Source organism: Monoraphidium neglectum, assembly GCF_000611645.1.
Source record: "Monoraphidium neglectum strain SAG 48.87 unplaced genomic scaffold scaffold01077, whole genome shotgun sequence".
In the NCBI taxonomy this organism is placed as follows: domain Eukaryota; kingdom Viridiplantae; phylum Chlorophyta; class Chlorophyceae; order Sphaeropleales; family Selenastraceae; genus Monoraphidium; species Monoraphidium neglectum.
This window is the reverse complement of record NW_014012551.1, coordinates 1,077-16,076: the sequence shown is the minus strand read 5'-3', so window position 1 is coordinate 16,076 and position 15,000 is coordinate 1,077. Positions and strand designations below refer to the sequence as shown.

At 68.4% G+C, this 15,000-nt stretch overlaps 4 protein-coding genes across 4 annotated transcripts in view; 3 read left to right on the top strand and 1 right to left on the bottom strand.

Moving 5' to 3' along the window:
• Positions 1-2,512, bottom strand: part of MNEG_6566 (Serine/threonine-protein kinase CTR1) — a gene marked incomplete at both ends in the record, with an annotated part of 3,663 nt that extends 1,151 nt beyond the window's left edge. Inside the window, 6 exons of the mRNA XM_014044963.1 lie at positions 124-251; positions 526-862; positions 1,117-1,212; positions 1,400-1,564; positions 1,802-1,891; positions 2,117-2,512. Of these exons, the coding sequence (XP_013900417.1) occupies positions 124-251; positions 526-862; positions 1,117-1,212; positions 1,400-1,564; positions 1,802-1,891; positions 2,117-2,512 (1,212 nt within the window). The remainder of the gene's footprint in view (positions 1-123; positions 252-525; positions 863-1,116; positions 1,213-1,399; positions 1,565-1,801; positions 1,892-2,116) is intronic.
• Positions 2,513-3,863: 1,351 nt separating this feature from the next.
• MNEG_6565 (hypothetical protein) lies at positions 3,864-6,771 on the top strand (the record flags this gene model as incomplete). The annotated part of the gene is made up of 8 exons (XM_014044962.1): positions 3,864-3,913; positions 4,118-4,262; positions 4,540-4,716; positions 4,848-5,051; positions 5,313-5,495; positions 5,823-5,984; positions 6,277-6,410; positions 6,573-6,771. The coding sequence occupies 8 exons, from the start codon at positions 3,864-3,866 to the stop codon at positions 6,769-6,771; spliced, it is 1,254 nt and encodes a 417-aa protein (XP_013900416.1).
• Positions 6,772-8,139: 1,368 nt separating this feature from the next.
• Positions 8,140-14,013, top strand: MNEG_6564 (flagellar associated protein; the record flags this gene model as incomplete). Its single annotated transcript, XM_014044961.1, has 11 exons — positions 8,140-8,625; positions 8,867-9,044; positions 9,288-9,547; positions 9,753-9,954; positions 10,172-10,533; positions 10,844-11,067; positions 11,399-11,602; positions 11,860-12,880; positions 13,123-13,323; positions 13,544-13,588; positions 13,705-14,013. 11 exons carry the CDS (start codon positions 8,140-8,142, stop codon positions 14,011-14,013), a joined length of 3,492 nt encoding a protein of 1,163 aa, XP_013900415.1.
• A 404-nt stretch (positions 14,014-14,417) lies between these two features.
• On the top strand, positions 14,418-14,864 carry MNEG_6563 (hypothetical protein; the record flags this gene model as incomplete). Its single annotated transcript, XM_014044960.1, has 1 exon — positions 14,418-14,864. One exon carries the CDS (start codon positions 14,418-14,420, stop codon positions 14,862-14,864), a length of 447 nt encoding a protein of 148 aa, XP_013900414.1.
• Positions 14,865-15,000: the final 136 nt, after the last annotated feature.

Genomic DNA, 15,000 nt, shown 5'->3' with positions numbered 1-15,000 from the left:
TGCGCATGTACTCGCATGCACGCGACCCCGCTGCGCTTGCACCTGCACGCGCTCCGGCCGCCTCGACCTGCGATCCTCCGCCTCACTTCCCTTCAAATCAAAACAAGGCGGCACCTCCCCCACCTTGCGCATTATGGCCACCTCCTGCAGGAATTCGTTGTACTGCGCCGCGTCGTCGCCCAGGTCCTTGAGTATCTTCACAGCCACCTCCTGCCCGCAGTAGAACCCCTTGTACAGATTGCTGAACGACCCTGGGTTTGGATTCAAGTATAGGGGCCCGCGGAGATGTCAAGGCGAGAGCGCGTTGCTCGAACAGCCTGCAGCGGTCCGCGACCCGCGCGGCCGTCCGCCTGGCGCCCTCGCGCCACTGCATCGGGCCCTGCATGCCGCGCTGCGTTCCAGCTGTAGACTTCCAACTCTGCATCGCCCTGCCAGATATCACACACACACTCTCACATATGTACACATACACACACACACGCACACACACATGCACACACCCACACACCACGCAGCCGCCCTCACCGACTGCGACCTTCGAGTCTATGTGCAGCTGATTGATATCAATCTCCCAATCATCAGGCGCCGGCGAACCGCCTGGCATGCTGACGTTCCACGCCGCGGGCCCCAGCCCGCCGCCGCTCGGCCCCGCGAGCCCGCCGCCGCTGTGGAACCCCGCCGGCGGCGGGTCCGAGGGCAGCGCGCCGCCGCCCCACCCGCCCGCGGCGCCGTAGGGGCCGGACGGGGGCCCGCTGCCGGCGCCGCTGCTGCTGAGGTGGCCGCTGCGCTGGCGGTCGGGGACGAAGGGCGGCGGCATGCGCAGCAGCCGCTGGCCGAGCTGCTCCTCTAAGCTCTCGCCCACCTGGCAACAACGCACATGGGTAGGCCGGAGACAACCGCGTGCAGTTGGGCAGAACCGTATCAAGTGCTGCGGCAAAGCGATTGCGATCGCCCGCGCCGACACGCTGCATCTGCCTCAACCACGCGACGCCGGCCCGCACCTTAGCACCCCCCCGCAGCACAGCGGCGCGCCCAGCGCTGCAGCCGCGTCGCGCGTCCAAGCACACCGGCGGCAGCACACGGACAGGCGCCACGCGCGTGCGGCGCAGCGCGCACCTCCCCGCTCCAGCCGTCCACCACAAAGACGTCCAGGGCAAAGCCGTCCGCGGTGTTGAACACGTGCGCCTCCCGAATGTTCAAACCGAGGTCGCCCTGGGAGGGCAAAGAAAATAGAGGAACACATGACATGGCGTCAGGCAGGGCAGTCGAGGCGCGCGAACCCACCACCAACCCGCGCAGGCACCAGCTGCTGAGAGCGGCGGTGGGGGGTCAGGCTGCACAGCTGCGCCCCACCGCCCGCGCGTGAAAACGTTGCGTGGGCCGCCACACTGCCGCGCACCATCGCGTCCGACAGGCGGCTGAGCAGCTTGGGCTGGTCCACGGTGGCGATGGTGACCTCGTAAAAGGTGCTGTCCGGGGCACCGGCCTCCCCCGCCATGCTGGCGCCCTCCAGGGACGCGTGCGACGCGTCCTGCCGCTGCTCGCCCACCTCCAAGGCCAAAGCCTGACAGCAGGAGTGGTGTTGTGTGGTCAGGCGGGGCGGCGCGGCGTTGCGCATGGCGGGCGGCGGCGCATGGGGGCGTGGGAGGTGATGACCCGTCGTTCGCGGCGCGGCGGCCTGCGGCTGCTCGGCGACGGGCGGCGGGGGCGGGCAGAGGGGCGGCGATGCTGCTGGCGAGGCGGGGCGCGCGGGCGGAGGCCCGGCGGCTGGGCCCAAGCGGCGGCTGGGCCGCGGCCGCACCTGCAAGTTTGGCGAGGAGCCGAACGCCGGCTTGGGCAGCGGCCGGGACCGCGCGGATGGCGGCACCGGGTGGCCCCGCCGCGGGGAGGGCTGCATGGGAGGGGACGGCGGCGGGGCAGGGCGGGGCGCATATATGGGCGAGAAGGTTTCGGGGACACCTGCTGCAGCCACGGCGGGGTGACCCAGACTGGAAGGAACGCCAGAAGTCTCGGGCCCACACTGCGCCTCCGGCCGCATGCCTGCGCAGTGGCGCTCGTTCCCAAGGCGGCTGACGGGGCCGCGTCGTGGCGTCATGCGGGAAGGGGAGCGGCGCACCTCGGGGAAGGCCGGCGACGGCAGGTTGTCGGCGTCGCGCAGCACGTGCAGCACCTCGACGGGGCGCACGGCGAACGACACCGTGGCCGGGTCCGCGCGCGCCTCCTCGAGCAGGCGCTTATGACTGAGGACATCGAGGCTCTCTATGTTGACGTCGAGAGCATACCGCGTGGGCAGCCGCTCGAAGTGCTGGCACACAGTCTCCACCAGGTGCTCTGTTAGCTCCACGTCCCCCTTCTCATGCAAACGCTGCAGGAATGCCTCTGCCACGCCTTGCTTGCTGCGGCGCGACGGCCTTGAGGCATGCCCACTGGGCAAATCGATGGAGAGCGTTCGCACTGGGCCCCCGGGGCAGGACGCGGGCCCGGCAGTTGGGAAGTAGGATGCCACTTCCATGACTGCCGTTTCCAGGTGCTACAGGCCACTATAGACCGCTGGCCGGTGCATCAGCCCAGGGCGCGCAATCCAGCCTGCTGGAACCTCGCAGAGAACGATCGGATGCGCGCGTTACTGTACCGCGCGACCACTGTGTTCTATGCGGAGGCGACAGGGCTGATGCCAGATGACTCTGCCCCGGATGCTGCCGCCGTGCTGGGTCAGCATGCCCACAAAGCGGGAGCAGCGGAGCGGCCGATGCGTGCGCCGTGCACGGGCCAATCGCACATGTGTTTGCCCGATGCTCTTGTGTTTGAGCAATCCCGGGATTTTGCCAATCAATTACTCCGGGTGCAGTGTTGAGACGCTCCTTGTGAGGTGCGCGAGCTAGCACGGCGTCATGCGGTTGGTAATGACGGTTGGTTGTCGAGCGGGTACGCAGGCAATCGTCGGTGCCAGGTCGGTGCAAGCAGTTGAAGCACCACGGCAATGCCATGCGACGCCTGTCAGAGTTGACCTGTCACATAAGTATTGCACTGGCTAGAAACAAGGGACGGATAGCAACGGACAGCGGCCGAGCTGCGCAGGGGCCAGCCTACTGTGTCGAGCCACACACGCGTGTATGGTTGACACGACCAGCCCAGTGTCTCGTGCTCTGTGATCAGGGAGCGGCCTCATTTGCGTCGTTCAGCCACACATTGGCGGAAGTCAAAGTCTCACTGGGCTGGCAGCGGCATGGCCTGGGCGGAGCGGCTGGCTGGAACGAACGTGCCTTGGGCGGGTGCAGGAGGGGCCTTGGACAGGTGCTCGTTTGACCTGATGGTCAGGCCCACCAAGGCAGGCACGGGCACACCCTGGTGTGCAAGTAGCGCCCCCCTAGTTCCTTTGCGTGCAGGTCTGTTGTCGGCCCGCATCCATCAACACCCAGCCGCTGGCGCAGCCTAGAGTAAATTCATTCAGCTGGGCCGTCAGCATTCATGCCCTGTAGGATGCAAATGCGCACAATCATGCGACACAAAGGCATTCTGCTCGCCAGCGGGCGCTGTGCTCCTACTCCACCCCTTGGGGGCGGGTGTCCCAAACAATCTAGTACCAATCTGTTGACCGCCTCCGGTGGCTTGTCCCATGCCTCGATGTTCCCTAGGCTGGCTTCAGTGCTCTGCATGTGTGGAGCTCGACGCGACGGCGACAGCACATGTTGGCCTTGTCACTGCTCAACGCTGCTGCTGCCCGCTTGACTTCGGCAGATGACGGGGAGGACACAATGGCCGGGCCCCAGAGATCATGGCTAACACGTAAACTCTGTTGCTTCAACACGCATCTATATTCCTCTTTTCAATCGTTCCAGCAGCACCGCAGCAGCACAGCAGAGATGCAGGCTCTCCAGCAGCGGCAGTCCGCCCTGCGGGGCGTGCAGCAGAGGTGGGGTGTATTTCGATGGATTCGTGTCAATATCGATCTTGTTTCTGCCACGTCCCCATTGATGAAGTGCTTCGCGGTCGAGCACTGATCACCCGGCTTTCGGTCACGTTAGTGTATAGTGTTTACTGGGCGCCAACGCCAAAATGCGTCTAATGTCGCTCCGAAACACTGCACCGCACCTCCATTGCCGGCCCCCGCCCGAAGGGCCGCCGGGCGGCCCGTCGCAGTCGTGCGTCGCGGCGCCCGCATGGTTTGCCAGGCCTCGACGGCCACCAAGACGGTCAAGATCGGCACCCGCGGCAGCCCCCTGGCCCTCGCCCAGGCATACATGACCCGCGACCTGCTCAAGGTGCCCGGCGGGGGCGCGCCACGGGGGCCGGGGCGGCGCTCCGCGTTTGCTCCGGCAGCTGCGGGGGCGGTGGAGGAGCGGGCGCGGGGACGGCCTGCAGCCAAGCCACGCCGGCGCGCCGCACGGCGCCATCTGCAGCGTCACCGCTCCGTGCAGGCTCGGCACGCACGCGGCGGGCCGCACCCAACCGCCGCACGCGGGCCCGCCTCGGTACATGGCGCCTCCTCACCCCCACCCCTCAGCCTCCTCCCTCCCCTCAAATTCAAAACCCCAAAAGGCCAACTTTGCTGAGCTGGCCGAGGAGGGTGCCCTTGAGATTGTCATCATCAAGACCACCGGCGACAAGATCCTCAACCAGCCTCTGGCCGACATCGGCGGCAAGGGGCTGTTCACAAAGGAGATCGACGACGCCCTGCTGGACGGCCGCATCGACATCGCGGTGCACTCCATGAAGGTGCGCGCATGTGTGTGTGTGTGTGTGTGTGTGTGTGTGTGTGTGTTTCAGGGGGGTTGCAGGGTTGCGGACGCGCTTCGCGCGACGTTGGGGCTGCCCGGCGCAGCGGCGGCGGCCCCGACGGCGATCAGAGGGCTGGCGGCGCGGCGCTGGTGGAAGGAGAGGAGGCGGAGCGGGCGGCGGCGGCGTGCGGCCGGGCGCCTGGCCTCCCCTGGGCAGCGGCGTGTTTCACAGGCGGGGCGCTGCGGCCCAGCGCGCACGCACGCCCGAGCGCCCTCTCCGCACCCCGGCACCTCCGCCTCAACAAACCTCCCAAGGACGCGCGCACCGGCGCCGTGCGCCCACCCTCTCTCCCCCACACACCACACACACACACACACACACACACACACACACACACACACACACACACACACATGCGCACCCATCGCACACCCCTGCCACCCCCGCCGGACCACCTGCCAGACCTCCGAACACCTACACACACACACACACACACACACACACACACACACACACACACACACACACACACAAAAACACACACTACCCTTCCCCCTGCTCACACCCCCCCCACACACACACACAATAAACAGGACGTGCCCACCTACCTCCCCGAGGGCACCATCCTGCCCTGCAACCTGCCGCGCGAGGACGTGCGCGACGTGTTCATCAGCCCCGTGGCCAAGGACCTGTCAGAGCTGCCAGAGGGCGCGATCGTGGGCAGCGCCAGCCTGCGGCGCCAGGCGCAGATCCTGGCAAAGTACCCCCACCTTAAGGTTGGTGGGCGGGCGGGCGGCTGGGGTCGGGTCGCTTGAGGGCTTTTCGAGGGGAGGCGAGGGGGGTTGGCTGGGGATGCGGCTGGGGTAGCGAGGGCGGATGGAGAACGGGACGGTCGTCCGGCGCGGAGCTGGCGATGGCGTAGGATGATGCAAGCTCGCCGCGCCGCGCCTGGGGCGGCCATGTCTGGGGAGGATGCGGACCGGCGAGGCGGGGTCGCGTGCGGGAGCCAGCGCGGGCCACGTTGGTCGCAACTCTCCCCCGACATCAACGCCCGCACTTTCCCCCACCCACCCTCCTCCCTGCCTCCCTTCAATCATCGCCAGGTGGTGAACTTCCGCGGCAACGTGCAGACGCGGCTGCGCAAGCTGCAGGAGGGGGAGTGCTCCGCCACCCTGCTGGCGCTCGCGGGCCTCAAGCGCCTGGACATGACTCAGCACATTACTAAGATCCTCGACAACGAGGAGATGCTGCCCGCGGTGTCGCAGGTGGGCGGTGTGTGTGCGTGTGCGCACCTGTGTGGTGTGTGTGTGTGTGTGTGTGTGTGTGTGTGTGTGTGGTCCTGACATCGGCACAGGGGCGACCAGTCAGCACATGCTGAGCTGCAACCTTTGACCGGCGGCGCGTGCAGCCAGACAGTCACCCACGTGTCACCCTCCCCTACTTCGCCCCGTGCTAACAGTCGCGTGGGCAAGGTGCACTCATCCGAACTTAAGGTAACACACACCCACACACGCATCCATACACACATAATACATACACACATACACATCGCGACAGGGCGCGATCGGCATCGCGTGCCGCACCGACGACAGCGCGGCGGCGCGCTACCTGGCGGGGCTCAACCACGAGGAGACGCGCGTGGCCGTTGTCACGGAGCGCGCCTTCCTCACAGCCCTCGACGGCTCCTGCAGGTGCGCGGCAGCTTCCCCCCTCACCCCTGCGTGCATGCTTCCCTTGCCCCGGTATGTCCGCTCCCTGCTCGCCTTGTTTGCAACGCCCGCGCCGGCGGGGAGCCGCGGCGCCCGCATGCGGTGCGACGTTAACCTCAGACCCGACCCCGACGGCCCCCGCAGGACGCCCATCGCCGGCTACGCCCACAAGGGCGCCGACGGCCAGCTCCACTTCCGCGGCCTGGTGGCCAGCCCCAACGGCAGCAAGATCTTTGAGACCACGCGGGTGGGGGCCTTTGACGCCGAGGAGGGCGCGCGGCTGGGGCGGGAGGCGGGAGAGGAGCTCAAGGCCAAGGCGGGGCCCGACTTCTTCGACTGGTGATTCAGTTGCTGACAAGGCGGCGGCGGGTGCGGCCGCGGCGGCGGCGGCTGGGCGGCGCCGCCGCCGCCGGCCGGGCGCAGGGCAGCAGCGGTGGGGCGCGGCTGGCGGGACGGCGCCGCCCGAGAGCGGCGGCGGTTGTAGGCCAGTGGGTGTGTGCTGGCGTTGCGATCCAAAGTGGTGTGCAAACGTGCGAGTGTGGGCTTTCATTTGTAGCATAGACACAACTTGACTTACTCCCCAATCCAGCAACCCACACGATTTTTTGTTTTCTTTCATGCTCTCGGCATGCCGTTTGCAGCTTGTCTTTGTTCCTTGGCGGCAGCGTTTCACGGCCGGGATGGCCCTCGGCTTGCCGTCCATCCTTGACGCCCGTGGCAGCGGGCAGCTCTGCTTGTTGCAGCACATGTGGCTGTAACCGAGCAGTACGCGTTGTATCGAATTCACACGGTGGGACGGAGGCGGCAAACCATGGGGTCGAGTGCGCTCTAGAGCACCTGGAACACGCCAGCGCCTGAAGGGCTGATGAGTGTTAGCCTGCAGCGCAGGACTGCAAATCAACTCAATAGTAATGGCTCGGCTGCGCTCTGAATTGCGGCCGACGGTCAGACGGGCGTCAAGACCATCGCCAACCTTTGGGTTGTGCTGTAGCCAATGAAATTCAACATTGATTTCATATTGTTCAGCAGGGCAGTGCTTGGCTGCTGGCCTCAACCATGCAACAACTTACTCCACACCTGAGGGGACAGTACGCCTCTCACCTCCCGTTGACCAAGGTCAACCATCCAACCCTGTCCGTAGCCATGCTGCCGGGCGGCGCACATCAGAGGCGGCCGGCTGATGGCAAAGACGGCGCATAACGTAGTTTCAAAATGAATATCACACATATCATAGCCGGGCGTCTTCGATCAACGACCAGTAATCGAACTTTTACCTGGACTCTGAGCCCCGTTCCACGCATGTCCGCATGGTGCTGCTAGAGACTACAATATATTGTTACAATATGACGTGCGCAAATGGTGCCGCTCTTGATGGGCTCGTCCCTCTTGAAGGCGGCGCTGCTGCAGAAGGATGCGCGCGGGGCAAAGCTTGCGCGCAGCAGCCCGTGCTTATCGGCGCCAACGGCGATCAAGAAGGCAGCGACGGCTCTCTGATCGGCGTTGGGGATGCAGACGCGGCCTCTAAGTCCAGCGGTCTCAGCAGCAGCGGCGGAGGGGAGCCGCGCAAGCGGCCATGGGACGACTCCTTGGTGGGTCCGCCCGCATGGCAGACGGGTGCTTGCGCCGCAAGCGGCAGGCAGCTCGCATGCATGCATGCCTGCTCAAGCCATTCCCGCATGCACCGGCAACGAGCGCGCGCAGCAACGGTCGCATGCGCGCCGCGCGCGCCCTCTTCCCCATGCAGATCGCCGAGGGCCTGTCCTGCCTCGGCCCCGCCGCCGACGGCGCGCGCCCCGCGTTCCTGCGCCTCACCATCGCTGGCACCGAGCTCTCCGACGCCGCACCCCTGGCGCGCTGCGCGCACGTACGGGAGGTGCTGCTGCCAGAAAACCGCCTCACCTGCCTGGCAGGGCTCGGGGGGCTGCGCGCTCTCACGACACTCGACGTCTCAGGCAACGAGCTGACTCGGCTCCTGGACCTCGGGAGCGGCCCCCAGCCGACCGCTGCGCCCTGGCAGGATCGAGCCGCGGCGGGAGCGGCGAAGGCAGCGGCGGCGGGAGCGGGCGCTGGGGCGCCGCCGGCGGCGGGCGGCCTGCGGGAGGCGGACTTTGGGCGCAACAGGATCCGGCAGCTGCCAGTGGGGTCGGGCCTGGCGGCGTTCACGCGGTTGGAGCGGCTTGTGCTGGACGGCAACCAGGTGACGCGGGGCCGGCGGCAGCGGTCGTTCACGAGCGCCCTCCCAACGAGAGTGTGAAGGGGAGGGACGAACGGGGGCGCAGGGCGGGCGGGGCGGGCTGTGGAGCAGGGCGCGCTGCAGTGGGGCGTTCAGTGGCGCGGCGCACACTCTGGGCCGCTGCTGCCGCCGGCACGGCCGAGCAAGCGGCCCGGCGGCCGCGGCGCAGGCGCCGACCGAGGCTCGCTGACGCGCCCCGCTGCAGCGGCGCGGCGGCGGGGCCCGCGCTGCGGCGAGCGAACCCCAACAGCCGGCCCTCCGCGGGCGCGCCGGCCTCATGTGGGTGCAGGTGGAGCGGCTGGGGCGCGGGCTGGCCGGCTTGGTGCAGCTGCGGGAGCTCAGCATAAGGGACAACCTTCTCAAGTCTTGCGATGGGCTGCAGGGTGAGATGGGGCCCAACGGAGGGGCAGCGCCTGGCCGGCTCCGGCGTGTTTGACCGCTGGGCGGCGGGGTTTGACCGCCGACGCGGCGTGCCGCAGGCCTTGGGGGGCCGCCCGCGCCGCGAACGCGGGCCGCGCATGCACTGGGCTGCGGCGGGCCCGCTGGTGGCCCACCCCCATGCGCCGCTAGCTTGCAACCCTGCAATGACGCCCGCCCGCGCGGCGCACCCGCCTGGATGCGCGCAGCGCTGTCGCCGACGCTGCGAACGCTGGCGCTCGACGGCAACCGCCTCAGCACCCTCGCGCCGCTGGGCGCGCTCTCGCGCCTCGAGCGGCTGTCCGCGGCCCGCAACCGCGTCTGCGTGCTGGGCGGGCTCGAGGGCTTGGCGCGCCTGCGGGCGCTGGACGTCGGGCGGAATCTGATCGGGCGCCTGGAAGACGTGGCGGCGGTGGCGGGCGCGGCGCTGCTGAGCGATCTGGATCTCAGGGGCAACGCACTGGAGCAGGTTGGTGTAATGAGGGGGACGGCTTGGGGGCAGGCGGTGGGGTGGGTTGGGGGGCAGCTTGTGCTTGGCGTGCATGTTCAAGAGCAGGGACCAGGGCAGCGGAAGAGGAGGGATGGGCGGGGACGGCCCTGAGCGAGAACAAGCGGAGGCCGCCTTGCAACGCCACTCACACAAAACCGCCGGCGGCACGCCGCGCCGCACGCAGGCTATGTGCGCCCGCCTGCACACGGTGCGCCACCTGCCCCAGCTGCGCTCCCTCGGCGGCGCCCCGGTCACCGCGGCCGAGCGGCTGGCGGCGGCGAGCCTGCAGGGGGAGGGGGCGGAGGGGCTAGCAGCGATCCGGCGGCGGTGCTTCCCAGGCGGCGAACTGGACGACGGCGGCGGCGCCGTCCCCCCGACTGCGGCAGGTGCGCCGGCCTTCCCTTCCCTCCCCTCAAGGCAGCGTAGCCGCCACGGCTGCATCGCGGTGCCGGATCTGCCATAATTTATGTGCTGTGTCGGCCCTGGATTCTGAGGCATGTCCGCATGGCGTCCCAGATTGTTGCATGTGAGCCGCCGCCCCAAGCAGTGCGCCGCGCCCTGCGACGTACGCAACACGGGCGCGCTCCGCGCCGCCCGCGACAGGCCTGGTGCCGTCCGCCGCCGAGGAGGAGCGGGCGCTGGGGGACCCTGCGGCAGCATACGCCCCTGCCGACGCCGCGGCCGCGGCGGTCGCGCTCGGAGAGGCGCTCGGCGGCGCGGGCGCGGTGTGCGCGCGGCTGTGCGCGTCGCCGCACATCGCTGCTTCAGGGCCGCTGCGCCAGCTGCAGCTGCTGAGGGCTGCCTGGGCCTGGGTCCTGCGGCACGCAGCGCCGCCGCCGCCGCAGCGGGAGGCTGGCAGCGGCGGCGGCGCGGACGCGTGCGGGGGCCGGCCGCTGGGGACGTGGCATATAGGATGCCCGCTGTTTGAGGGCGGAGACGCGGCAGCGGCCAAGGAGCTTGAGCAGGTGAGAGCGGCACCGCGTCATTTCGTGCGTTGACCGTCCGGGTGCAGTCGCGGACCCTTTCGTTGCAGCCGCTTATGAGAGAATCTCCTCATTTTTTTCCGGGGATGACCTCGTTGGCAACATGACAGCCAGCAGCAGCAGCAGCAGCAGCAGCAGCAGCAGCAGCTGACAAAGCAAATCGAGGCGTTGTGCGCCCGGTGCGCCACGCGTTGCTATTGGCCTTAACGACGGCCCTCCCCCTCCGCCGCGCCGCACGGCCGCCGCCGGACGCCTGCGCGCCCTGCCGGGCTGGACGCACGCACACACGCAGGCCCTGCTGCCCGGCGTCACCGGCACGTGGTCGGAGCGCGTGGCTGCGCTGCTGGTGACGATCGCAGCCGGCTGCGGGCTGGAGGCGCGCCAGATCTCTGGGTTCTGGAAGGACGGCGCCAGCGTGGCGCCTGGGGGGCGGCTACGATGCCACAACCACAGCTGGTGTGCAGTCAAAGTCAACGGGCGCTGGCGGCTGCTGGACCCGGCCCACGCGGTTGTGAGGTGGGCGACTGTGTCACGCCAGAAGGCCGCTTTGAAGCTCGTGTGTGTTTAGGATGCCTGTGTGTGTGGTTGTGATAGATGCTAATGTGCTCTGAGGGACGAGCCTGCTGCTGCTGCTTGCCCGCTGATCCTGGCCGCCCACGTGTGCATTTGCCAAAGCACGCTCGTCGTCCCCTTGATTCTCGAATGACACATCTATTTTCTCGCCCGGGCACTGCATTCCTGCACACTGTCAACCTACATGTTTCGCCCGCGGCTGCCTCACACGAGCACCCCTGCCCTCCACCCACCCCGCCGCACTGCGACGCGGCGCGTGGCGCGTGTGCCACAGGTGCGGCGCCGCGCCATTCTTCACGCCGCCGGAGGCCTTTGCATACTCGCGCCTGCCGTTCGAGCCTTACTGGCAGCTGCTCCCGGCCCCCCTCACGCCCAACGACTTCTGGGCGCGGCCAGAGGCGGCGGTCGCGTTTTTCGAGGCGGGCGGGGCGCTGCTGGACGCGGGCCTTCGAGCTTCAAACACGCTGCAGCCACCCAGGTGCGCGCCCCACGAGTTGCGTCGACTCATCGAGAGGTCGAAATTCGGGCAGCCTTGACCAGCCTCGCTGGCGCTGCAAAACTCGTACATCTTAGAGAACGGACGCGCGCGGCCGTGTGTCCGCACGCGCCCTGGGGCCTGCACTTTTGCCGTGGCTGCGGTTGAGAGCCTCTTGCGTGGACGCCGTGCGCAGCTGATGTGACACACCCCGTCGATCAACCTGTCGGCGCGGTCAACACGCGGATGCGCGTGCGCAGGGAGGGGGGCTACCTGCCGGCCCTGCGCCTGCTGGTCGCGTTCCCCGCGGCCCCAGCCCGCCGCCAGTGGCTGCGCGCGCGGCTGCTGGACCCTCGCTCCGGTCAAGAGGTCGCGCGCTGGCAGCCGCTGGGGCGGGAGCAGCAGCAACCGCGCGCCGCGGCGGCGGGCGATGGACGCGATTGCGCCGCCGACGCCCAGACAGCTGCCGCCGCGCCGCCGCCGCCTCTGGTGTTCCAACAGAGGGTCGCGATCGCAGGAGTGCAGCCGGAGGCGGGCGCCCGCTTCGCTTCCGACGCGCCGCGGCGCGAGGCGCAGGAACTCTGGCTGGCGCCGCCGGCGCCGGGCGTGTGGCGGGCGCACGTGCAGCTCGTGACCGAGGCGCCGGGCGAGCTGCGGCTTACGGTGGAGGGGCTGGCGGCGCCGATGGAGATTGATTTGAGGGAGGAAGAAGACGTGCTGCGCGTGGCTGTTGAGGTGGCGGCCCCGCCACCATCACCCGCAGCTGCAGCTGCAGCAGCAGCGGCGGCGGCAGCGGCAGCAGCGGCGGCGGCAGGACCCGACAAAACCGGCGCCGCGGCCGTGGCGCAGCAGCCCCCGCTGCCCGCGCCGCTGCCGGCCCCTGCGCCGGCGGCGGCCGCGCTCGCCGCCCAGCTGGTCAGCCCCGCGCCGGGCGTCGTGTTGGAGGCCGACCGGCCGCAGCGGTTCGAGGTGGCGTTTGGTGCGGCAGGTGCAGCGGCGCGCGTCGAGGGCGTGGCTGTGGGCGCGGACGGCTGCGGCTGGACCGAGCTGGCGGCGGAGCACGCGGCCGCTGGCGCTGACGGCAGCGCAGGGGTCGCAGCGGGGACGGCGTTTGCGGGGGACGTGGTGCTGCCGCGCAGCCGGCGCTGCGTGGTCAGGGCGCGCCTGGCGCAGACGGAGCGAGCCGCCGCTGCGGCTGGACCAGCCGTCGCGGGCCCAGGGTTCGCAGCCGGGGCGCTGGGCGAGGCTGTGGACGTCTTCTTCCTGCACGTGCTGCCGCAGGTACTAGGTCTTGGGTCGTGCGCGGCTCACGGCCGGGCACTGCGGCCGAGCACTGGAGTGGTGTGCAGCGACCGCACGCACAGCCGACGCGGTACTGTTATCGTCGTCGCTGACTGACGATGACGTCCCCGGCGTCTGCGCCCCGCGAGCGGGTCCTACGCTTGAGCGAGTTGTCTATGATTAGACAATAAGATCCAACCTACTGGCTACACCAGAAAGCATGTGCTCCTGCTTCCCTGCAGGCCCAGCACATGGTGCCTGTGCCCGAGGAGGGGCCCCCTCCCGGCCCAGACCCCTCGCATCCAGACACGCCGCGCTGGGCGGCGCTGCTGCGCGCGCTCGACGCAGACGGCGACGGCGCGGCCAGCCGGCGCGACATGCTGGTGGCGTTCAGGCGGGACAGGCAGCTGGCGGACCACCTGAGGATGCCTCCCAGGATCAAGGTGTGACTGCGTGTGCGTGCATGTGTGCATGTGTGTGTGTGTGTGTGCGTGTGTGTGTGTGTGCGTGTGTGTGTGTGTGTGTGTTTGTGTTTGTGTTTGTGTGCATGTGCATGTGCATGTGCATGTGCATGTGCATGTGCATGTGTGTATTTGTGTGCGCACGTGTGTGTGTGTGTGTGTGTGTGTATGTGTGTGTGTGTGTGTTCGTTCTCCATGACAGATTGACTGGCGCACCGGCCTCGCGCTGGCCAACCAAGCGAAGCTGGTGCGTCGCGTGAGCACAGGTCGCACAAATGCAGGAACGTCATGCGGGGCGCTCGTCCCCCAAACGCTGAGCCCATGCCGGCACTCGCGCCGGCTTGCATGCGCGTGCGCGCGCAGGCGTCGGACGGCTCGTTTGACCGCTTCCTGGCGCAGTATCAAGCCATCAACTGGGACGGCCTGGGCAGGGTCGGGCTGGCGGAGCTGTCTGCGTACCTCGTGTACCTCAAGGCGCACGGCGGCAGCAGCTGCGGCGCGGCGGCGGCGGCGGGGCACGGGCAGGGGCGGCGGGGGGACGTCGCTGTGGGCGCGGGGCCGGGGAGCGGCAGCCGGCCAGGCAGTGGCGCGGGCAGCCAGCACCTGCCGAGGCCGTCTGCGCGGTTTGCGCCATCCAGCGCAGGGGCTGTCGAGCGCCTGCTTCAGCTGTAAGCGATCGCCGCGCATGTTGTCCTGCCGCATGGCCCGATGCACGGTGGACCAGAGGGTTGGGATCACTTTCACAAGCAGATTGACCAGGACAGCGTGAGGGATCTCGTTGGCGATCCAGCCCTCTCGAAGGCCACCATACATTGTAGGTTGTTGTATCAAGCGTGTTCTCATACAGTTCAAGTCGCCCGACCGGACCGCCCAGCCCAAGCCTGGCGGGGGATCATACCGATACGTGACTGGACTCCGTGCAGAGACAAGAATATCAGCATACCTGCCACATTTGTGGGCCTGTACCGTTCAGAAGTGCCTCATTGTTGACAGACACACCCAATCTCGCTTGTAGTGCCTGGCGCAGCTGCTTTCGCTTTGCTGCCAATTTGCAAGCGTAGTGCATGACAGATGTGATGATTGATGGCGTCCCTTCGACGTCAGGGGCAGAGGCGGACGCCGGCTGCGAAGCACCCCCGCGGCCGCGCTCGCTGCTGCTGCGGCGCCGCGCCGCGCCGCCGCCGCAAGAGCCGCAGGATGGGGTTCCCCCGGGCCCGCAGATCGAGCAGCAGGGCAACCAACAGCTCGGACATCGGTGGGCGGCACCTGCCACGCGGCCGCTGGGCTCTTCACTTGCAGCTGGGGGCGAGGCCGCGTTTGAGGCCTTCTTTACAGACTACTGCCTTAGGCTGTATGACATCCCGGCAGTCGTGGCCCTGATGGCACAGGTGCGGCCGCGGACCGCAGGACATTGTGCTGCGGCGCCGCGCGCAGGCCGGCCTGCGGCCCGGCTCGCCCGGCCGCTGCTGCTCGGTTGCGCACCACGCATCCGCCCCCGAGCAGTCCCCCTGGCCAGCGCCTGACGCCCCTGGCCGCCACGCGTGCGGTCTTGTCGACACACACACACACACACACACACACACACACACACACACACACACACACACACACACACACACACACACACACACAAACACACACACACACACACACACACAC